This window comes from Zootoca vivipara, chromosome Z (assembly GCF_963506605.1).
Source record: "Zootoca vivipara chromosome Z, rZooViv1.1, whole genome shotgun sequence".
NCBI lineage: Eukaryota > Metazoa > Chordata > Lepidosauria > Squamata > Lacertidae > Zootoca > Zootoca vivipara.
Window position 1 is genome coordinate 16253620 of NC_083294.1, and position 24915 is coordinate 16278534.

The 24915-nt window shown below is 44.8% G+C and overlaps 1 protein-coding gene across 2 annotated transcripts in view; it reads right to left on the reverse strand.

Moving 5' to 3' along the window:
- Positions 1-24915, reverse strand: part of VAV2 (vav guanine nucleotide exchange factor 2) — a 154232-nt gene that overhangs the window by 93818 nt on the left and 35499 nt on the right. For both annotated transcript variants that reach the window (XM_060270532.1, XM_035113127.2), the window contains exon 2: positions 19541-19657. In XM_060270532.1, coding sequence (XP_060126515.1) covers positions 19541-19657 — 117 coding nt within the window. The remainder of the gene's footprint in view (positions 1-19540; positions 19658-24915) is intronic.

A 24915-nucleotide genomic window follows, 5' to 3' on the forward strand; every position in this document is an offset into this window, starting at 1 on the left:
GAGCAGAGAAGTCTGCCACTGAGCCATGACCGACCTGCTAAAAATGAATAAGATTCTAGTCCTCATCATCCTGATTAAAGGAATGAGATAAACAGCAGCACAGGAAGCTACTCCATCTAGCTAAGTGTTGTCTACACTGACTGGCAGCAATTCTCCAGGGTTTCAGTCAAGGTTTTCCCTCCCAAGCCCAACCTGGAGGTGCTGGGGACTGAACCTGCCTGCAAAGCAGATGTTGTGCAACTGAGCTGCAGCCCTTTCCAAGATGAAGGTTGCTCCTGCCTCCATGAAAAGTCAAGCCATCTAGTTTGCCCCTGCCCCACAGCAAAGGCTTGAAGGGGTGGGGAGTGGGGACCCTTTTCCAGCACACTTGCTAGATAAATGGGCTCACTTGTGAAGTCTATCAGTGAAACAGACCAGGAACTCCATAGCCGCTGCCACCCTTGGCATACAGAAGGAAAAGCTATGTGTAAACATTTCAGTTGCAGGCATTTATTTTCCCCTTCTTGCATTTCCAATATTAATAGGATTATTATATCTGCAATGCTCCAGGAAAGAGGTTTCCTCCATGAAACCTTGTTGATAAAGCTCTTCGCCATAAGAATGAAAAGCATCACCCTAATCTGTAGGAGCTGGGAAGTTTAAGTGAAACAATTAAACTGAAGACCCATTTTCCTGTTTAATTCAGCCTTTTATTCAGAAACATGAGATCTATAATTATATTTTTATTATTTTTATTTTTATTTTATTTTTTATTTTTATGGGAAGAACCTTAGTTCAGCGGTAGAGCACGTGCTTTGCATGCAACTGCATCTTCAGGTAGGGCTGTGAGAGATGCCCTGACTGAAACTGGAAAGCCGCTGCTGCCAGCCAGTGTAGACAACACTGGGGTAAGATGGAGCAACAGTCTGACACAGTAGAAGGCGCAGCTTCTTGTCCTTCATTTCTTTTCTCAGTATGCAACGAGAAACATTGCTCCATTTGCTTTCATTTCCCTTGAAAGAAAATGAGGTCATGCAAGACTTCAAAGCACCAGTTTGTTTCCCAAATTCTTCCCAAAGGAGCCAATCTTTTAACATCCCACCCTGTTTTGCTCTAGCGGTGACCCTATTCTGTCTTGTCTAAAAATCGGGTACGTGATTATTATTTTTAATGCTTCCCATGCTACCATGTGGAAGATGAGTAAAAGCATTTTAGCAAGTGGAGAAAAGCAAAAGTAGGTGGTGCTTCCTAATTTTAAAATCAATTGAGAGTCCTCTAAGATTAGATTGATCGATCAATGGAGTCTACCAGTACTGTCCACTTTATTTTAAAAAAAAGCATCAAAGAAAGTTGAATTCTACAGCCTGGTTATTTGATGATCATCCATATTCAAAGCCTCAGTTTCAATTAGGTGATTACAGTACTGTAAACTGAGGGGTGGGTAGGCAGTGTTCTGCAGCGGTTAGAGTTTTGTACTAAGACTTGGTCCTGCATCCACATGCAAAACACTACTAAACCTTAGGTTACATAAATACAATCCTAGTAACAACACACACAACGTAGCAGGCTGGTTTTGACTATGTTGTGCTATACCTTCAAATTTCCCACCTGATCCGTTATCTATATATAAGGAACGTTAGTGACGCGTGGAACACCATAAGATAAGTATACCATATTGTGGTTATTCCCAATATGCCAGATTAGGAACTGAATGGACTTTATCTCCTGACAATCCATTGGACTTTAATTTCTCAGGATATGTTCTGATTGCATGGTATGTTGGTCTATGGAATTACACACTGTGAGATATTACGGTATATGTCGAATTTTGTTTGAAATAGAAGTTACATAGTCAAAAACAGCCTTGTCCAGCATCCAGCCACTTCTGAAGTTCTTATGTGGTACTGGGGGCGGGGGGAGGCACATAAAATGTCCTATGAACTGGCAGTTTTAGTAGAGTTGCTCTCTCTCTTTTTAAAGGAATTAACAACAACAACAACAACAACAACAACAACAACAACAACAACAACAACAACAACAACAACAAATAAAACAACCAACACTTCTGAAATGGGCTGGCATACACCCAGGTTTCCTGGACATTTCAAGCAATTATTGAAAATTCCGGATGTCTGGCAGCCCTAAGCTTTATGCAGTGACTATTGCTGATTTTCTAGTAAGTACATGCACCTCTATGATAGTTCAATTAATCGTCTTTCCATGCAGGCTCTGCCTCCTCACAGTTTTACAAATCGTTCCATTCTAGCCTGCGTCATTTTATTTGCGTTTCGCTCTATCAAGTTTTATTACGGCCTAGCGCTGGGACTTAATCATATGTATCTCACATTCCAGTGCTGGGGAGGGGAGTGAAAATGCTGCAAAACAGTATCTGAAGGTTTGGCTTTGAAAATTGTGTTCATTTGCAGTACGCTTTTCTTTTAAGGTGTTGGTGTTGCTGGTGGTATTGAGGGATTAAAATCCTGCAGAAGGAAGGAGCAAGAGAGAGGGGGTAGCTTCATTCTGCATCTCTGCACCCAGTTATAGAGCTGGGTAGAGAAGCTTATTCAGCCTGAGGGCCACACACCCCTAAGGGAAAGCCTTCAAGGGGCCACATTCCAGCAGTGGGACTGGTGGCAGGGAAGAATGGTTGGGGAATGGATGGGACTCATGCCTTTGAATGGCAGGCTTACATGGTTCTGCCCCTTCCTATTTAACCCCCCACAACAATCCTGCAAGCTAGGTTAGGCTGAGAGTGAGTGATCGGCTCTAGGTCCCCTGGTGAGCATCATGGTTGGTTAGGGATTCGAACCCTGATCACCCAAGTCATAGACCAGCACTCTAACCATTGCACCACACACCAGGGGCTTCCTCCCTGCTCACCGACTCCTTTGACAAATACCTTTCCTCCACACCTTACCAACTCCCTGCCTTTATACCTTATCTCCCCTCCTTGCCTATCTTCCCACGAGTTGCCCCAAGGTTCTTCCCCTCCCTGCCCAGCTCGCTCCAAGCCCCACCCCCTTTTAAGGCAAGGGCACACTGCTTCACACAGCAGCTTGCTAAACCACTGTGTGAAGAGCTTCTCCCCCACCTCTGTTAAACCTCTCTGCAGAGCATGACGGCACCATGCTTTTTATGTACATAAGAAGATATCACACAGACACACAATGGATAGAGATCTAGGCAAGTGTGAGGCATTTTCTCATTTTGAAGGCACATTCCAGCCAGGCAAAAGAAAAAGAGGAGGAGGAGGAGGAGGAGTTTGGATTTTATATCCCACTTTATCACTACCCGAAGGAGTCTCAAAGCGGCTAACAATCTCCTTTCCCCTCCTCCCCCACAACAAACACTCTGTGAGGTGAGTGAGGCTGAGAGACTTCAGAGAAGTGTGACTTGCCCAAGGTCACCCAGCAGCTGCATGTGGAGGAGCAGGGAAGCGAACCCGGTTCACCAGATTACGAGACTACCACTCTTAATCACTACACCACACTTGAGGAACTTGAGGGAAGTTGGTGCAGGGAGAGTGGCCTATGGAAATTCCCAAGTCTTGCTAGATGATGCATTTCTATCCCACCCACCCTTCAAGGAGCCCCCAGGTACCCCCCCTTTCATCCTCACAACAACCCTGTGAGATAGGCTAGACAGAGTGAGGGCAACTGTTTTGGGAACTACACCAGACCATGATTTACACCAGACCAGAACTGACCCTAAAGTTACAACCCTGGAACTTCTTCAGAGATGGGAACCTGGCCTTACTTTGAACCTTTTCTCGCTGCATCTTAGAGGACTGTGGTCAACAGAACTTTCTGCTTAGTGCACACAGTCAGCAGCATAATCTATAGGGACTTACCTCAAAGTACACCAGGGTTCGGGGCAAAAAGTCAGCTAACCACCTGCATGGATCCTTGATACAAGTCCTGCACTATCTCTTCGCTGTCACATCATCTCTTTTTAATGTTAGGAAAGAGGGACTATTCCCCTGCAGACACATCTTTCTGCTGTAGGTAACCTCCTTAACATACACAGAGCCTTGCCTTAACTCCCCAGTGTTACAGAGCAGATTTTACCTCCTCGCATAAGAAAAAAATTCCCACCATATGACATAAAAACGTTCTAGATCCTCCATCCGTCTGTAGACACACGGTTTATGTCTTATAGTTTCTGCAATAGCCAAACTCTGTAAATTCTTATACGACACAGCCAAATGCATTGATGGGCTGTTGAAATCCTGGCTGCAGCTAACATCCATGTCAAAATGTCTTTGGAGTGACAAGCTTTCAGGTCGTCCACCCACATATTCAGTAATGACCCTTGCATGTCCAATAAGGTAGAATCTGTCACTCACATTCTTTTATTTTGTGAATTTTACAGTGAAGAACGAGCTCGACTTACTTTACCCCTTTTGTCAAAATTTAAACCCTTAAAATATTATTTGGAATTCTCCCCCGAAATTTTACGAAAATTCCTTCTGGAAGATTCCTCAAGTCCAGTATCATATGATGTGGCCAAATTCTGCACTTTAGCTATTAAGAAACGTAAATCTCTTCTATTGAATAATATATTGCAAATTCCTTCTGTGTAATTGTTTTACTTCCAGTGATGTTATTGCTGATTCTTTGTTTGGAATTATGGTATTTTGTATTGCTGGCTTCTGCTGTAATAAAGCTAAACTGAAGTAATGACAGTTGCAAGGAAGCCTTAACAGGGGATTTAATTGTGTTAGATATTTCTTGATATGCTTGAGAAACCAGAGGGCATTCCCACCAAACATAGAAGAATCGAATGTTGCTACATGCAGATTCACAGTTAATAACCCATTTGGGGATTTTCCTGACTTTTGAAAAAATGTTGCTTCCTCCCCCTTCTCTGATACGGAAGCCAATTGCTCAATTAATTTCATCTCTTTAAAATACAATCTTCCGCAGTCAGGAGCCACGCTAAGACTTTGGGTTTGTAACGATTGCACTCTCTCTCTCTAATTCCATTGCTATTGACCGGCTGAAGGATGCCTTGTGAGCAAGTAAAGGGAAAGATGACCTAATGTGGGTGGATTTGAAGAGTGAAAACCTCAGGGAGCCAGAAATTAAATAAGGTTTGATGATTTTAAGATCCTAATCACCTGGGAGCTGATGAAGCAGTGGGCCAAATGAGTGATTACGGGAAGAGAGTATTTTATTTTATTTTATTTTACTGAGAGGTGGCTCAAATAGCAACAGTTTAGAGTAACTGTGGAGGGTTACAGAAGAAGACAGAAAGCAGGACTTCGAGTTCAACAGCTGTGTTCGTACCACTTGTGGTTCCCAGAAGCTGGTGTTCCGAACCAGACTGCCCCTGGGTATGGAGGTTCTGTTCTGACAGTAGACCTCCATAGAGAAAGCCCTTCTGAACTGAACCAAAGACCTATCTAGTCCAGCATCCTGTTCTCACAGCAGCCAACCAGATGCCCCTTATGGAAAGCCCCCAGGCAAGACCCAAGCACAAGAGATTCCTCCCCTCCAGCGGTTTTCAGCGACTGAAATTCAGAGGCATTCTTGCCTCTAGTTGTGGAGGCAGAGTAGAGCCACAATGCTTAATGGCCGTAAGTAGCCTTCTCGGCCATGAATTTGCCCAATCATTCTTAAAAGCGAATCCAAGTTGGTGGCTGTAAGGGTGTTGTTGCGGCTACTACTGAGTAAAGATGCCCAAGTCTGCTCTGTCTTTAAGAGTTTTATTGTGCATAGTATTTACAGTGCGGAGATAGCAGAAAACCTGACCTCTCAGTCACTCACAGAATCCGGCAGTGGACGTTTCCAGCTACGGGATCAGCATAAGAGTTTGGGCACCCCAAAACGCCTCCTCCAAACCTTACGTTTGGTGGCACGCCTTAATTCAGGCGCCAGAAGGGGCTGCCTGTTGCCCTCCACCTCTTGGTCCTGGCGGCGCAAGGGGTCTCCCACATTGCTGAGCCCTGACACCTCCGCCCCACTCACTTCCTGATTCCCCTCACCTGACCCACTGCTGCTGCTCTCACTGGGCGAACTGCTGGTCAGCAAGAGGGGAGGAGGCTCCCTGTACGGAGGTCCCCTGACAGTGGCCATCACTGCCTCCTGCGGGAGGGAGTTCCATCATTTATGTGCTGCTACATGAAGAAGTAGAATAGAATTAAGCAGAGATCTTTCGGTACCCCAGAATTGCTTTTACATGTTTTATTGCTTTTTATTGCTTGCACTTTGTTGCCCTGGGCTCCACTGGGAGGAAGGGCAGGTTATAATTTTAAATAAATAAATAATTTAGGGAAGTAATAGTTCCACTCTATTCTGCCTTGATCAGAACACACCCAGGGTCCCGTGTCCAGTTCTCGGCACCACAATTTAAGAAGTGTATTGACAAGATGGAATGTGTACAGAGGAGAATGACCAAGATGATGAAGGGTCTGGAAACCAAGCCTTATGAGGAACGGTTGAAGGAGCTGGGTATGTCTAGCCTGGAAAAGAGGAGGCTGAGATACGATAGCCATCTTCAAATATCTAAAAGGCTGTCACGTGGAAGATGGAGGAAGCTTGTTTTCTCCTGCTCCAAACCAATGGCTTCACGTTACAAGAAAAGAGATTCCGACTAAGCATCAGGAAGAACTTTCTGATGGTAAGAGCTGTTCTACAGTGGAACAGACTCCCTTGGAAAGTGGTGGACTCTCCTTCCTTGCAGGTTTTTAAGCAGAGGTTGGATGACCATCTGTCATGGATGCTTTAGCTGAGATTCCTGCATTGCAGGGGGTTGGATGACCTTTGGAGTTTCTTCCAACTCTACGATTATATGATTCTACAAATGTAATATTAACACCACTCTGTTGCAAGCTGAATGATGCCTTTCTAGATCACATCAAAGCAGCCATCACAACTCAGGAACTTGTATTGATGGCATTTGGGGGTTAAAAAATAAAAATAAACAATCTATCTCAGCCTATATGAGCTGCCAGAACCTTGACTCAGGGCATCAATCAAGCAGAATAGCCTGCCAAGAGTGGCACTTCTAGGGAGAACCAATCATATGCGCACACTATCCCAAGCTCTGAAGGAAAGGGGTTATGATCTTTGGATTCTTGACAAACGACAGCAGCAAATCTGGCAGGGGAGTAGGGCAATGTCATGTTTTATATGTGCAAATGGCCAAGCAGAGTGGGATGCACCCAAAGTTATTTCTTAGGGCAGATTACATAAAGGGGCTTGTATGGAACTGCCAAGGAAGGTTCAATTCTGTTCACATTTATATCCCACCTTTTCCTCCAAGGAGTGACAATATCTTGGGAGGCGGCCAAACCCATGCCAAAAACCAAGTGAAGTCATACCAAGGCCAAGTTTCAGTCCACCGTCTTAATTCAAAATGGTGTCTGGCACCCAAACGTCTATGCAGACCCCCACTTCAGGAACCCTCATGCTGAGTTTGGCAACTACATTCCCACAGGTGGCTGAACCAAATTGGCAAAATCACACCAAAATGATGTTTTGTTCTGTCATCTTGATTCAAAATGGCAGCCAAATCCAAACATTGACAAAAACTTCCTTGAGAATCCTCGTGCTGAGTTTGGAATGGCATCTCAAGAGGCATCCAAACATATAGGAAACAAATTGACTGACTGACCACATTCCAAAATGCATAGTAGATGTGGAGACCTGGGAGAAGGGTGAAACTGCAGGAGAAATGAAAATCAACAAATTCCTCCATCTCCACTTGCTATTTAACAAATGTTTTTCTTGCATCTGTTTTATCACAAGGGTGTCAACAGCAAGAGAGGCCTGTGGGCTTTGTCCAGTGTTATGGGTAGGTTAGACTTGAAGGCCTGCAGTTGCCGACCTTGCTAGGAAACAGTTACAAAAACTCACCTTGTTAAAGAGAATAAAAAAATTTCTTCCAGTAGCACCTTAGAGACCAACTAAGTTTGTCATTTGTATGTGCTTTCGTGTGCATGCACACTTCTTCAGATACACTGAAACAGAAGTCACCAGACCCTTATATATAGTGAGAGGGTGGGGAGGGGTATTACTCAGAAGGGTGGTGGGAATGGGTGATTGGCTGATAGGTGTGGTAAACCTGTTGATGACTGTAAACGACTGCAACTTGTCTTACAATGTATTTAATGTAATTTAAATCTTTGTTGGAAGCCGCCCAAAGTGGCTGGGGAAACCTAGCCAGATGGGTGGGGTACAAATAATAAATTGTTGTTGTTGTTGTTGTTGTTGTTGTCACTACTACTACTACCATAGGAAAAAGCAAGGGGTGAGATGGCTAAAAATAGCTTTATCATCTCACCCCTTGCTTTTTCCTGTAATACCAATTGCAGTCAACAGTCATCAACAGGTTCACTGGAAGGATTTTTAAAATTTTGTTTCAACTACAGCAGACCATCACGGCTACCTACCTATAACTTGTTACAGAGAGAGAGAGAGAGAGAGAGAGAGAGAGAGAGAGAGAGAGAGAGAGAGAGAGAGAGAGAGAGAGAACCCCCTTGTGTAAATTAAGAACTGGTGAGAAGGAGGCAGAATCTCCACAATTCATTATGCAGATTCCTTGCAAGAACCCTTTCCCCTCCCCAATCATCACCCTTCTTTCTTTTCTCCAGCTCTCCTTGCCATAGCAGAGCTGGAATTCAGCTAGGATGGAGGGAGAGGGGGAGAATAAAAAAAACAATTGACTGCAAGGCTTGAAATTTGTAGCAGATAAACTGCTACTGATCTAATTGCTGCCACCAACTACAGAGTTCTTTCCTGTCCTTCTTGATTTGCCTTTGCTGGAAAGTTGTTGTAATGACTGTACAATGATTGTTGTAATGAATGGCGGGGAGGGGGTGGGGGGATTGGTATGCTGATCTGAAGACAGGCTTTGCTTTGATCAGCCCTTATATATCTGGGACCCTAATTGTCCTCCAAAGGAATTTTTTTAAAAAACAAACCTGTCCTTTTCTTATGCCACTTCACAATGTATTATTTTATGTTGCATCCTAACAATGTTTACTCAGAGGTTCCACTGATTTCAATGGAGCTTTCTCTCAGGTAAGTGGGTTTTTTTATTGGAGCCTTGGGGATGTATACAGTATGGAGCTAAGGCTCCAACTATTCATAGAACTAATCATAGCACTGTAAAGTTGGAAGGGCCAAATCGCTCAACGTATAAATTTCATGAAGTAAAAAAAAATTAAATTAAATTAAAACTGTGAGTAATTCACTCTTTTTTGAGTATCTCATAAGCCTCCTCTTTATTGAGGTTTAGGCAATGTGCAAATTAAATCTATCCAGCAGTTCAAAGGCAGAGGATTAATCAATATAAAATAAAATGATATAAACCTGCAGTCTTAGCAAAAAACAACAACAACCCTACAATCCTGTCCAGCAAGTATCCCCTTTGAAAATGGGAGCTATTTGGTGCCATGTGCACACACCTCTTTGTGTGTGTATTCCTCTGGAGTGCAATTGGCGTTCCTTTTGTTTTGGCCAAATGATCTCATGCTCTAGCAAAAATGACACCACTGCTAAGTTCATTCACTCTCTCAGTCTTAATGGTGTGACACATAAGTAAAGCATCCCCTCCCCCCTCTCCTCAGAACCACTCACTTCCTGCTAATTATAGATTAAAAAGAAACCCCAGTAGCAGGAGAGAGTCATTAAGACAGCCCAGGAAAAAAATTAATGATTCAGGGAAAAGTTGCTAAGAGTTTATCTCCCTTCAGCCTGGGGGGGGGGGTGGTTTCCCACCACCACTAACTGCAAGAATTTCAGAGTCAAGCCATAATCTGGTTGTAGGTCTTTCTACAATTTCTTTATTATTTTTATTCATGGTATTTATATCCCACCTCTTTCTCTAGGAAGCTCAAGGTGGCACACACAGTTCTTCCCTGAGTCTCCTCATGTGACCCTCACAACAACCCTGCGAGGAAGGTTAGTCTGAGAGGCAGTGACTGGCCCAAGGTCAGCTGGTGAGCTTCATGGCCTAGTGGGGATTTGAACCCTGGTCCCCCAGGTCCTAGTCCAGCATTCTAACCACTACACCGCACTGGCTCTCCTTGTATGAACGAGCCAAGCAAGTTGAAATTGTAGCCAAAGATTTACCTCTGGCAAAGTTGACAAGATGGATTCTAGAGTTTTGTTTGGTGGTCTCAACATCATTGCCATAATCCTCCTTACTAGATGATACCACCCATAACCCCCCGTGAATACTCATCATATTGTCATGTTGGAACAGGTTCAGAGAATGAGATGGAAAAACTCCCCTACAAAGAAAGGATGCAGTGTTTGGGAGTCCCAGAGGAGGCAATGATGGCCACCAACTTGGGTAGCTTTAAACAAGAACTGGACAAATTCATGGACAAGGGGCTATTGGTGGCTACTAGTTTGCCTCTACATAAAAGGTAAAGGGACCCCTGACCATTAGATCCAGTCATGACTGACTCTAGGGTTGCGGCGCTCATCTCGTGTTATTGGCCAAGGGAGCCGGCGTACAGCTTCCAGGTGATGTGGCCAGCATGACAAAGCCACTTCTGGCGAACCAGAGCAGCACATGGAAATGCTGTTTACCTTCCAACTTGGAGCGGTACCTATTTATCCACTTGCACTTTGACATGCTTTCAAACTGCTAGGTTGGCAGGAGTTGGGACCGAACAACGGGAGCTCACCCCATCACAGGGATTCGAACCACCAACCTTCTGACCAGCAAGCCCTAGGCTCTGTGGTTTAACCCACAGCGCCACCTGCGTCCCTTGCCTCTACATAGTTCCACCCTTATTTCAGACATTGTGATATACTGTGATACTTAGCTGGTGATATATCATGATGTTGAAAACCAGATGTCGCCTAGCCCTACAAGCCAGCATGGCTCTGCTCTGCCTTCACTGTTGTAAGCAGCAATGCTTCTGAACACCAGTTGCTGGAAACCACAGGAGGTGAGAGTTGCTCTTGTGCTCAGGTCTTGCTTGCAGGCTTTCCACAAGGGGCATCTGTTTGGCCACTGTGGCAATGGTAAGATGGACTAGAAGGACCATCTAAGAGGTTGTTCTTATGCATTATTGTTATTCTTGACATTTAAGGAACACTTCACAGCTGCTTTCTCTAATGCTGCCCCTCCAAATGCTGAGGGAACCAACTGCTATCACCCACAGCCATTTTTCATGTTGACTGGGGTTAATGGAAGCTGGAGTCTAGTAACATTTGGAGAGACACCAGTTTAATAATTTAAGAAGCTGGATCAAGCCAATCAAGTCCATCATACTGTTCTCACTGCGGCCAACCAGATGCCCATTATGTGAACTCCACAAGCAGGACCCAAGCACAACAGCACTGTTCCCTCCAGCTGTTTCCAGCAACTGGTATTCGGAGACATATTGCCTTCAATAGGAGAGGCAGAACATCAGAAAAGCCTGGCTGTTGGATCAGGCTAAAGGGAGCCTCTAACATCCTGTCCTCACAGTGGCCAACCAAGACTAAGGTGCAACAGCATCTCCCCCCACACACACCCATGATGAGGATCCCTAAAGTTCTCCCACAACTCCCTGCCTTTCATCACATTAAGCATATGCAATTGCACAAACACAAAACTGCAAAATAAGAAATCTTGGAAATCAGTGTGTTGTGTGGAATTCAGAGCTTTGATCTGGGGTACTCTAGTAAAGTGCAGCACAAACGATCCACAGAACATCAACAATGCCCCAGGCCTCTCATCTGAGGATGCCTGGCCAATCATGTCCCCCACCCAAAACACTCGACATAGATTCTTTGTTTCCCCTATACCCAGATAACTATAGGAGACCACCTGTCCCTTAATGAAAACATTCTCCAGAAAACTGTATCCATTAGGAACAAGAAGAGAGCCTTTAGGTTGCTGCTTTCCCCCAGTCTCCAGGGAACTCTGCAGGCATGTTCTCTCTAATGCAGAAAGATTCCGGCACTTTTGTCATGACTAATTTGCACATTGTATACCAACAAAAGAGCTTTTGCTGCCTCGCAAGCAGAGACTTCTCCTCCCCTTGCTGTCAGGAGGCCTTCCGCAGAACTCCTGTCTTAAAAAAAATTCACATGTCTTTGCATCATGGTGCTTCCTGGCTGCCCCATCCTAAACCATCACTCAAGACATGATGGTGCAAAACCTGCTCCTTAGTTTGCCTCCTTCCCTCCACCCCAAGCCTGGGAAAGTCAATCAAATAGAATCAGATTTAAGGGAGGTTGTTGACTAGATGGGGGGGGAGATAACAGAACCCGAGAACTGTAGAATTGGACAGGTCCCAATGAGTCATCTAGTTGACCCTTCTACAATGCAGGAATCACAGCTAGATGTCCATGCTGGGAATGGATCTGGTCAGGCAGCCATGACATTTTGTCATAACCAACTCCCATTACCTGCTTTACATTCCTCTGCTGGGTTGCCTTGTTTCATCCACAGCTTTACAAGCTAATGGCAGCTTAGAGCAAATGACTGGATCAGGGTCACCAAGAGTCCCTTTTAGCTGGGATTTGAACCGGGGTTCTCTTAAGGCCACATTTGCACCATGCATTTAAAGCACTGTAATACCACTTTTAAAAGCCATGGCTTTCTCCAAAGAATTCTTAAGGAGACCCCTAGTAGAAGCATTCCCAGAGCAGTTTAAGAATCAACCCCTTTTCACAGATACCATGAATAGTGCTCCCCCAGATCATCTCAGTGATCGAAGGGATGTAGATAAGGCAATTCTTAAGGTCTACTGCGTCCAAGCTATTCAAGGCTTTGTTCACTAGTAACAAGAACTTTGAACCTGGCCCAGTAGCAGGCAAGAAGCCGTGGCACATCTTTTAACCTTGTTGTCAAAGAGGTGGCATGATAGAAATTTTATAAAATAATGCCTGGCATGGAGAAAGTGGATGGAGAAAACTTTTCCTCCCTCTCTCCTAATGCTAGAACTCGAGGACACCCAGTGAAGCTGAATGTTAGAAGATTCAGGACAGATAAAACAAATCTAGATGGCTTTAAAAGAGGATTGGACAAATTCATGGAGGAGAGGGTCATCAATGGCTACTAGCCAAGATAGCCTCCACAGCTGAAGGCAGCAATGCTTCTGAATACAAGTTGCTGGAAGCCACGGGAGGAGAAAATACAGTTATGTTTGGATCCTCCTTGAGGATAACAGGTCATGGGCATCCAGTTGGCCACTGTAAGCACAGGATGCCATACTAGATAGGGCATTGGTCTGATTCAGCAGGCTCTTATTTGCACACTAGTATAAACACACACCTTTTAAAGCAATAGAAAGGTCTATGCTGTACTAGACTAAGTGAGCAAGTGGTATATAAACATTAAGAAAACAAACAAACAAATGAAGTTGCTCAAGCGCTGATAGATCCAGGTTGCACTCCAACTACCCAAAGCAGATTTCCTCAGTTTGGCTTTCCATCTTCTCATTTTGTGTTTTGCCATTGGGATGACTGGAGGCAAAAGGATGCGGCATCCTGCCCAGAGGCATGATTCACAAGACAAGTGTCTCCCCCAAGGCAATTCAGCGTACGTCTGCATAGGACAGCGCTATTAGATGGCTCTGCTCTGCCTCCACAGTTGGAGGCAGTAATGCTTCTGAGTACCAGTTGCTGGAAGCCATAAGATAAAGGGGCCCCTGACCATCAGGTCCAGTCGTGTCCGACTCTGGGGTTGGGGCGCTCATCTCACTCTATAGGCCGAGGGAGCTGGCGTTTGTCCGCAGACAGCTTCCGGGTCATGTGGCCAGCATGACAAAGCTGCTTCTGGCGAACCAGAGCAGCGCACGGAAACGCTGTTTACCTTCCCGCTGTAGCGGTACCTATTTATCTACTTGCACTTTGACGTGCTTTCGAACTGCTAGGTTGGCAGGAGCAGGGACTGAGCAACGGGAGCTCACCCCGTTGCAGGGATTTGAACCGCCGACCTTCTGATCAGCAAGTCCCAGACTCTGTGGTTTAACCCACAGAGGGGACAGTTTGCTGTTGTGCTCAAATCCTGCTTGCAGATTTCCCACAGGCATCTTCTGGCAGCCACTGTGAGGACAGGATGCTGGACTAAATGAGCCACTGGCCTGATCCAGGGTCTTAGGCTCTTTTGCCATTTTAAAGTTGTGGTTGTCTTCCCCAAAAATGTGCAATCTCTCTCTCTCTCTCTCTCTCTCTCTCTCTCTCTCTCTCTCACACACACACACACACACACACACGGGTTGCCAGACTTAATAGAGGACAGGACTTCTGTGCCTTTAATTGCCCTGCTCTCTTTTGAGTCTGGAAACCTTAAAGAGAAACCCTTTGTTTAATTTCCAAGCAAAGGGTCTGCTGGTTTCTCTTTACGGCTTCCAGACTCAAAAGAGAGCAGGGCAATTAAAGGCACAGAAGTCCTGTCCTCTATTGAGTCTGGCAACCCTAACACACACACAGACACCTATTGTCCCAAGGAAAGAAGGAATGAAATAAAAATTAGGGACAGAGAATATTTTTGTTGGAAACGCACAAACTCAAATCAAGAGGCTTTGAGTTTACAGCCTGTCTGGCAAGCATATGAATTAAGTCAAGAGACTATGGGTAATCCTGCGATCACAGAACTTAATCTACCGGTATTTAGGATGCTGGACAGTGGCTGCTTTAAGAACGTAGCCAAGAAGTCCAACCCCTGATGAACATTAAGGGCTTCTCAGTTCCTTGGCTTGCCTGCTTTCACCACCCTCCTGTTTTCAAGAAAGACTCACTCAGTCAAAACAGCCAGGCTGCTGTCGGCAGGTGCAGCCTGTGGAACAGATGTTTCCAGCTTAAAATACTCAGAAAGTCTGCAAAGGAAGGACTCCCCCATTTTTTAAAAAAATGAATCAATTACAGATTCCTGTGTTTGTTCAACTGTGCAACAGCATGAGCTCTCAGTTTCATTGCACTGCAAAATGCCCCAGCATTATTGCAAGGCCCTGTGTTTTTCATTTTAAAGGTATCTGTTATTCTGCCTTCCCACTGGCAGCTGTGGACAGCCTCACACCAGCTAATTTAGGGAAGCTCACAAAGGCAAGGCTGTTTACATTTGCCATCAAGGTAACCCAAATTGCATACTGTAGCATGTCGTGTTTTGCAAACTGGGGAGCTTATGTTCATGTGCGGATCAGCCACTTCCAAATAAATTAAGTCGTTAAGAGGCTCAGGGAGCCCAAAGCACCCATCTGCTGTCAAGGAGGCTGCCTACTGTCTCTGTGTGATGACTGTGCCTCCTTCCACTCAGCCTTCGCTGCAGGTGCATCAACTGTGCCACATTTCCACATGAATCATACTCTCACTACCGTGGCATCATTTGCCTTGCCAGGGAGCTGTCTGTCATACCTCTGCATGAGTTGTTGTTCTGGGCCAGTCTTACAGAAACACAGAAAGCTGCCTTATGCCAAGTCAGATGTGGTCCATCTAGTTGTCTACACTGACTGGCAGCAACTCTCCAGGGTTCTAGACAAGGAGTCTCACCCAACCCCACCTGGAGATGCTATTGACGATTGAACTTTGGGCTCTTCTGAATGCAAAGCAGATGTTCTACCACTGAGCTGTGGCCCTGCCCACGGCAGAAGAAAAAGGTTGGAGCCAGAGTTGGAAGTGACCCCTAGAGGCATCTAGTCCAACGCCATGCAATGCAGAAACCAGCAAAATACAGTAATCCATGACAGATGGCCATGCAACCTCTGCTTGAAAACCTCCAAGGAAGGAAAGTCCACTACTTCTCAAGGGAGTCTATTCTATTGCCAAGCAGCTCTTACTATCATAAAGTTCTTCCTGATGTTTAGTTGGACTCTCCTGTCTTGTAACCTGAAGCCATTGATTCAGGTCCTACCCTCTGTAGAAGGAGAAAGCAAGCTTGTTCCACCTTCCATGTGACAACCCTTTAGATACCTGAAGGTGGCTCCTCTCAGTCTCCTCTAATCCAGGCTAAACATACCCAGTTCCCTTAACTGTTCCTCTTTTAAGTCTTGATTTCTAGACCCTTATAGGCCACCCTCCTCTGCACACCTTCCAGCTTGTCATTATATAGTCGATCTGCCTTGAGCATGAACATAATCAAGGAACAAAGTTCTTTTTGCAAGAGCATCATCTTTTTAAGCATGGAGGGAAATGAAGGGAAAGCACCCAATATATTTGCAAATTGCTCAGGCTTTGCTGTGACCAATTAACCTGCATCTGCACACATTATAGCCTGCTAAAGCTAGGAACCCCTAGTTTGCTTGTGTGTATTTGTGTGTTTGGGTAAATGCAGGTGGAGTAAAGTGGCAATGTGTTGCTAATTAGAAATGGCGAAAGAACCAGATGGAGGGTGGAGCCAGGGCAAACAAAGCCAGCTGCCCACCAAACAGCTCTGTGGGGGTTCCCTTTGAGACATTGCTTTCAGCAGCAGCTGAGGACCCTGAAATCCAGCAAGTTCTCTTTTCCCGTCCTTCCACTGCCAGAAACACCACCATGGCAAGCATGTTCTCCACAAGGCAGGTTTTTTGGGGGTGGGGAGATGGCCCAGTGCTGAATGTAGTCAATTGTTAGGCGATGGTCAAGGGGTGCCAGATCGAAGCTTTCCAATCAGTCCAGCCCAGTTGCCTGTTTTGTGGGCTTTGGTGGAAATTAAAACCACCTCCTGGTTGGCCCCCTGCCTTGGCCAACCCCAAACATGCTGGGATCATGTTGTCTTTTCTCTCTGGTACTGCAGGGTGGTTTGTGCCATGGAGCAGAAGTATCTACACTTTGGAACTCCCTGCCTGTTGACATCAGGCAGGGACCTTCGCTATATACCCTTTTTGGTGCCTGCTAAAAACATTTTAGATATATGGAAAGATGGTGTGAGTTTTAATCTGTTTTTAGTTTATTGTTATTTTAACTTTTTTGAAAGTTTTGAATTATGGTTGTTAATTCTCTGTGTGTGTGTGTGTACACTACAGAAAACCTAAAGGAAAACTTAAAAAGAAAGGAATTGCTTGCAGAAGCAACGAACACACCCATCAAAAGACATGGCTCAGTCACTCAGTTGCTAACCCAAACAAGCGCCTTCATTTTTCTTAAGTTGACTTGTGACTCAATATCCCCCTGCCAAGATTTTTTTCATAGCAAGATCCCACACACATGACCCATTAATTCAGAACTGCAGAGTCATTAAATACTCCCTCTTTTAAAACCATCCCTGGCAAGCTGAAAAGAAGAGTCAAAGGGATGAGAGAGGGGTGACTGCTAAGTTCATGAGTGCTTTGAATTATAGTCCCTTGAAAGAGGAGAGAGAGTGTGTGTGTAACTGGAAGATTTGCTCAGAAAACATGGTTGGCTCCCTTTCCAGATCATCCTGGCCACCAACCGCCCTGGAGAGCTCAATCTATATTTATCGAGGCACATCTCATTACACCATGCTCCGGAAAATTAAAGAGCCGACGAGGAACTGGCTTTTATGTTGCTACTACTGTTAGCCAAAGGCTTTGGCCTACATTGCAATTTTGCATAATTCACTGAGAGGTTAATATGCCAAACCCTGGAGGCTGGGAGTCATTCTTTGGCCACAGCTAATGCTAGATGGGCAGCCGGGGGGGGGGGGGATGTATTTGTCTTGCGCTACAAGGAATGAATAGGCAGAAGGTCCAAGGTTTACTTGAAATAGGGGGCATCCTTCTTTGTTCCAGTTGAGAGTTGCTGCCAATCAGTGCAGGCAATACGAACCCAGATGAACCAAAGCTCTTGTTCATTATATAAGGACTGTGATGCTATTTTAAAGGGCCATGGCTTCTTTCCTCCCAAAATCCTGGAAGTTGTAGTTTGTTAGTTTGTTAAGGGCACAGAAAGTTGTTCAGAAAGCCCTATTCCCCTCACAGGGCTGCAACTGCAGGAGATTGGCCTAGATGACACTTTTGGCTCCATCCCACTCTACAGTTCTATGATTCTCTGAATTTCCTGGGTGGTTTAACAATCAGTGAGCTCCTGTTGTTTGGTCCCAGCTCCTGCCCACCTAGCAGTTGGAAAGCACATCAAAGTGCAAGTAGCTGGTTGTGTGACATACACAGAAATACATCGCCTTGCTTTTGGCCTTCCAGCATCTGAATGAAAGGCTTTGCAGACAATAGTGGCTTAAAATGCAGGGAGGTCGTTTCTGCCCATTGGGCTGCAAGTTTATACATTGCTGCGCACACAGAGACGAGGCAGGGATGCACATTACCAGTTTGGTTTCCCTGCACCTGCAGTCGCCCCCAAATTCCTATTCATGAAACTGTCTTCTGAGCATGTACAATAACTGTCTCAAATGGACACACCTCAGATGAACTGCAAAACCAATGAGGATTATGTTTTCATATTGAATAGAAGCTGGTTTGAGGGAAGACACATCAAATTTCTCAAGAAACTACGGGATCAATATGGATTGGGGCCAATGTTGTGCATGCTCAGAGAAAGTCGACCAGCAAAAGGCTCTGTTCTCATAGGTATCTCATCACTACCACCAACCCAACTGATGGCAACTGAATCCTGCTATCATCTACGATAAGATAACATGGCCAAGAATCTTCTTTTATTTTCCTCACAGGCAAAGAAAACAGCTGAAAAGGTTTCCACTCAGGAAGAAAACACAGAGGTACAGTGGTGCCTCGCTAGACAAATTTAATTCGTTCCACGGGTCTTTTCTTATAACGAAAAATTCGTCTAGCGAATCCCATGTTGTTGTTTAGTCGTTTAGTCGTGTCCGACTCTTCGTGACCCCATGGACCATAGCACGCCAGGCACTCCTGTCTTGCACTGCCTCCCGCGAATCCCATAGGGATGCATTGAATTTTTTTTAAAAAAAAATTTGCCCATAGGAACGCATTAATTGAATTTCAATGCATTCCTATGGGAAACCACGATTCGCTAGACGAATTTTTCGTAAAACAAATTCGTCTAGCGAGGCAACCTCCACTAGAAAAAACCTTTCGTTAAGCGGAAATTTCGTTAAGCAGGGCATTCGTTAAGCGGGGCACCACTATACTACACTCCTGACAGACACATGCCAAGGATTTCAAATGCTGAGAGTGGCGTCGCTGTACATATTTGGCTCAGAATCCATTTAGAAATGGTTTCTCTAGACCAGGCATCCCCAAACTGTGGCCCTCCAGATGTTTTGGCCTACAGCTCCCATGATCCCTAGCTAACAGGACCAGTGATTGGGGAAGATGGGAATTGTAGTCCAAAACATCGGGAGGGCCGGAGTTTGGGGATACCTGCTCTAGATTCTCATTTGACACACAACGCAGCATGAACCTCTGATTCTGGAAAGAAAGACACCAAAAGCAATGAGGGGGAAAATCAACCATTCTTTTGCATGGGTCCCCCCTTGGATTACATGAAAATATATTTATTATATATTTATTTTCTTAAAGGAAAAAAAAATCAGCTGCAGAACAGAGACAGTGTACAGGGGGGGTTACAAGGAGGTCTCCCATCCAAGCAAGGACCAAGCCCTGCCTTGCTCAGCCTCAGCAAAGTAGCCTTGTGGACCCATACTCCTGGGGCCCATTATTTTATACTTATTAGTCACTTCATAATATTGTTTCTTGCAATTGACTTGCATTTACAAAAAGGCAAACACATGTTCTTACCTTGCCAAAATCCCGCACATCGAAGAGATCAAAAGGGTCAAACAGCTCGCTGTTCCGCAGGCCAAATTTGTCATGGCACACTTTGAGGAACGTCCGGATGTTCTTCAGGCAGAGAAACTTGAGCCAAGAGAAGAGAGGGGGGGAAATCAAGTTCATATTTACCTGCTTCACAAAGGAAAATGCACTAAAACAGATTTACGCTAGTCATGTTAGTACATCTTCACAGCTATTCCATGATTGCCACCTCCCCACTGAGGATTGTGAGCAACAGAGATTCCCCTGCCTCTTAATGCATCTACGGAAGAGGAAACAGCTGACTTTAGACATTTTCCCACTCGTGTGTGTACATGTGTGCTTGTTAAGAAGCTACAGATCTGAATTATGGCACTTCTTTTTATTTTGACTTGCAGGGGAAAAAAATAAGAAAAGACGTTGCTGTTTAAGGATTTGATCATTGCTCTTTTTTTACAGCAAAACATTCTCCAGCATGAAACAAAATGAAGACGTCCCCCGACTTATGCAGGGGTTATGTCCCGGGCCCCCGTGCACATAAGCGACATCACGTAAAGTGGGGAGCACCCTCTAAAAAGTCTCTAAATGACTGTTTTCTCCTGCTCCTCAACTCTCTCTCCTGCTCTCTCTTCACACAGTTCTCTCTTCAAGTCGAAGCTCTGGGGTTGGCTGCAGGACACAGAGGAAACTGGCTGCTGCTGCTGCTGCTGCTGCTGCTGCTGCTGCTGCTGCTGCTGCTGCTGCTGCTGCTGCTGTGTTACTGCCTGCATCAGATGCTAGGCAGGAAGGCTAGGCAACATAAACAAAGCCTCCAGTCTCTTTGGGGCTTCCTCCCATAGCTGCCAAGTTTTCCCTTTTCTCACGAGGAAGCCTATTCAGCATAAGGGAAAATCCCTTAAAAAGGGGGATAACTTGGCAGCTATGCTTCCTCCACTCTCACTGATGTCCTTTTCGGCCTCACAGGAGGGTCTCTTTGCTAGCCATGAGGACTCTCCAGCTCTCTGTTGCCATTTCCTGGTATGGTTCTATTTACGTGTGTACAGTGGTACCTCGGTTTAAGTTCACAATTGGTTCCGTAAGTCCGTACTTAACCTGAAGCGTACTTAACCTGAAGCAAACTTTCCCACTGAAAGTAATGGAAAATGGATTAATCCGTTCCAGACGGTCCGCAGAGTACTTAAATTGAAGCGTAATTAACCCGAAGCGAACTTTCCCATTGAAAGTAATGGAAAGTGGATTAATCCGTTCCAGACGGGTCCGCGGAGTACTCAACCTGAAGTGTACTTAACCCGAAGCATGGGTGTAGTTGGCTCCGGAAGTCTGTTCATAAACTGAAGTGTACTTAACCTGAAGCAAACTTTCCCATTGAAAGTAATGGAAAGTGGATTAATCCGTTCCAGATGGTTCCGCGGAGTACTTAAACTGGAACCATCTTAAACTGAAACGTACTTAAACCGAGGTATGACTGTATAAGTAGAACACGTGTGAGTGTGGGGATGCCTGTACAGCAAAAGAAATCTATACAGTCAAACCTTGGTTGTCAAACGTAATCTGTTCTGGAAGCCCGTTAGGCTTCCAAAATGTTCAACAACTGAAGCGCGGCTTCCAATTGGTTGCAAGAGCTTCCTGCACTCAAGCGGAAGCTGCATCGGATGTTTGGCTTCCGAAAAATGTTCGACAACAGGAGCATTTACTTCCAGGTTTTCAGTGTTCGGGAGCTGAAGCATTCCAAAACGGAGCCTTTTGGGAACCGAGGTTTGACTGTACAACTAAATCAATGAAATGCAATAAAGCACACAAAAAGCATTCCCATGCACACAAACCACCTTGCCCCTACAACACCTGAACCAGGAGTAAGAAACATTTTTCATCCTGAGTAAGCAAGGCAGCAGGATTTGTGGGATATTCATAGTGTTAATGTCAGCTAGCAATAAGGGGGTTTGTTTTATTTTTGATTCTTATTATTGATTTTCTCTTTTCCCCTGTTATATGTGCCAATTTAAAAAAAAAGAATTGTGGACGGATTCAAAAACCAAACATTAGCATGTCCTTGTTGGTGAAGCATTTTCCTTTTAAATCGGCTTTTTCCAGCTCTGCAATATTCCTAACTGAGATGGCCAGAAGTCTTGTATTATTTTATTTTTTAGGTCAGCTGAATGTATCATCTTCTTTTTCATATATACAAAAAGGAACCGGCAGAGCGAGGATGGACTGTGGGGCAGCTCCCCAAAGGCTTGGCACACGGTCAAAGCTCAGCCAAGCATCCAGATCACTTCTGAGAGCTAATGCAATCCCTCTTTTTTCCTAGAAAGTGGGAGGCTGCCTCTCTGACAAGGGCAGTAATGGACTGATAGAGTGTGACCATTTTGCAAGACAGCATCCCTCTCGCTCTCTCCTGGGTCCCTGCAAGAAGCACCCAAAAAACGTTTTAATGTGCTGAAATCAAGCGAAAGAAAGGGTCTCCTACAATAAATGGATGACCAACTTGCACAAGGCGACGGGGGAGATCAGGGTGCTGGGTGGGAAGTCTGCAAAGACCCCTCATAGAAGAGCCCCTAAGTGACCACAGGGAAAAAGAGATTGCCATTGTCAGGTTGGGGGGGGGTTTGAGATTTATTTAGAGCATTTGTACCCCACTCTTCAGCCAAAAAGTCTCACAAAGCAGCTTACATACAATCAGTGAAACCAAGACAATCCCTACCCACAGGCTAACAATCTAAAAGACTATGACACACAAGGTTAAAGGGACAGGGAGGGAAGAGGAAAACCAAAACTCAGGTAGCAATTTCTAAACAGTTGCTCCTATAATGACCAGCTGGCACAGTTCAGGGGCAGATAGGGCCTGATGGAACTGTGAGTCTCCAGCAAAGCTGATGGACTGAGTCATTCTGCTCCTAATTCTCCTGCTGAGGCAGTCTGGTGGGATGGCTGCCCTCATGCTGAGAGGTGAGGGAGAGGAAGCCTGATGGAGCTGGCCTGCTGCAGCAGGGCCAATGGAGGGTGCTCTGCTTTGCAGGATAGATGTGTGCAGGATACATTGTTGATTTGTTCACAGGGCCGGCCCTAAGGCAAGGCTGGGTGGCGCAGGGCACCGGGCCGCCAGGGGGCGCCATACTGCGCGCCGCGCCTGCCAGACAGCCAGACTTGTAAATATTTTTACAAATTAATAATAAATAAGGAGGCAGTCATTTCTGTCCCATCCAATATCAGCCGCAATGAGTGCTGTTTCTATTCTGCTACAGTTTGGCTTCTGCTAAATTTGTTATTTGTCTCGCCAGCTGCTGTGGCTGAAGCTTACGTAATTAATTTCAGTTACAGGTAGGTAGCCGTGTTGGTCTGAGTCGAAGCAAAATAAAAAAAATTCCTTCAGTAGCACCTTAAAGACCAACTAAGTTTTTATTTTGGTATGAGCTTTCGTGTGCATGCACACTTCTTCAGATACACCTGACTCTTCTGTTTCAAGTGTATCTGAAGAAGTGTGCATGCTCATACCAAAATAAAAACTTAGTTGGTCTTTAAGGTGCTACTGAAGGAATTTTTTATTGTAATTAATTTCAGTGTATTTAAATGGAAGGGAAGTGCCAAAAAAAACACATAAACAAATATACAGTGGTACCTCGGTTTATGAACACAATTGGTTCCGGAAGTCTGTTCATAAACTGAAGCGTTCATAAACTGAAGCGAACTTTCCCATTGAAAGTAATGGAAAGTGGATTAATCCGTTCCAGACAGTCCGTGGAGTAACTGTTCATAAACTGAAGCGAACTTTCCCATTGAAAGTAATGGAAAGTGGATTAATCCGTTCCAGACGGGTCCGCGGAGTACTTAAACTGAAGCGTTCATAAACTGAAACATGGGTGTAATTGGTTCCGGAAGTCTGTTCATAAACTGAAGCGTTCATAAACTGAAGCGAACTTTCCCATTGAAAGTAATGGAAAGTGAATTAATTCGTTCCAGATAGGTCCGCGGTGTTCATAAACCGAAAATTCATAAACCGAGGTGTTCATAAACCGAGGTTCCACTGTAGTAATAATTTACATGCAAATACTGAATGGATTCACTTGCATGCTTTCCATTCCTGACACCAGACAGACTGCAGGAATCTCTGCTCCCACTTGCTGTGAAATTGCCCAAGCACCCCCCCCCCCGGAGTCCTCTCCCACACAAAGCTAGTTTCTGCCTAGGATTAAAATATCACCTTGGCCAACTTTCAGGTACAGGTTGAAACTCTGTTCTGTGCTTCCAGACTGTTTTGTGATCAGATGGTCCTGATTGCTGACTGGGGACCAGAGGCAGAGAACATCCTTCCCCCGCCCCAACTGAAAATGGCCACACTGTGGTTCCATTATAATTCCTCCATGGAAATCTATGAAACAACTGCACTGGGAGTACTATGTACAGTTCCAGCCATCTTATCTCAAAAAGGGAATTTATCATAGGCATAAATTCACACAGAAACATATACAGTTTGGCCAAACTTGCTTGCTCGAAAAAACTCAGGGGCTTGAAAGAAGATAGAAGGATTTTAATAGACTACTGGATAAGATCAGGGCTTTATTGCTTAGAAATGCAGTGACTATAAGAGGACTAGGCTTTTTTGAGTCTGAAGCATGGGAAGTCAAATTTAAATTTGTATAATTTGGCAGAAGATTTGGATTAATTATTTAATTGATATTTGTATAATTTGAAAATGGATTAGATATTTAAATTGGAAAATCTAATTAAAAATGTTTATTAAAAAGGGGGGATTTGTAGAACTGGGAAAGGTTCATAAAAGGGCAACCAAAACATTCAGTGGGCTGGAGCAACTCCCCTATAATGAAAGGCTGCAATCTTCAAAAAAATTTAGATTGGAGAAAAGGCAAGTAAGATAGAACATTATGCATAGCATGGAGAAAGTGAATGGAGACAAGTTTTCCTCCCTCCATCTCTCAGAATGCTGGAACTCAACAGGGGACATTGAACGAAGCTGAACTGAAAATTCAGGACACACAAAGATTCACACAACACATAGTCAAGCTTGGAATTCGCTCCCACAAGAGGCAGTTGTAACCACCAACCCGGGTGGATCCTTCAAGGAAGTCAAGACAGCATGCACTGATCTTCTTACCCTCCCCACAACAACCCTGTGATGTATGTTTGCTATATCACCCTGCAAAGTGATAGAGCAACTGGCCCAGTTGCTCCCAGCAAGTCTCATGGCAGAGCAGGGATTTGGACTCCAACCTCCCTGTTCCAAGCACAGCACTCTATCTGCTACACCACACTCCCTCTCCAAATAAGTTAACTTGTTTTCTGTGGTCGGGCCTTTGATAGGCAGCAGACTGTTCCTTCCACACAAGCGCAATTCTGCAGAGGATAGA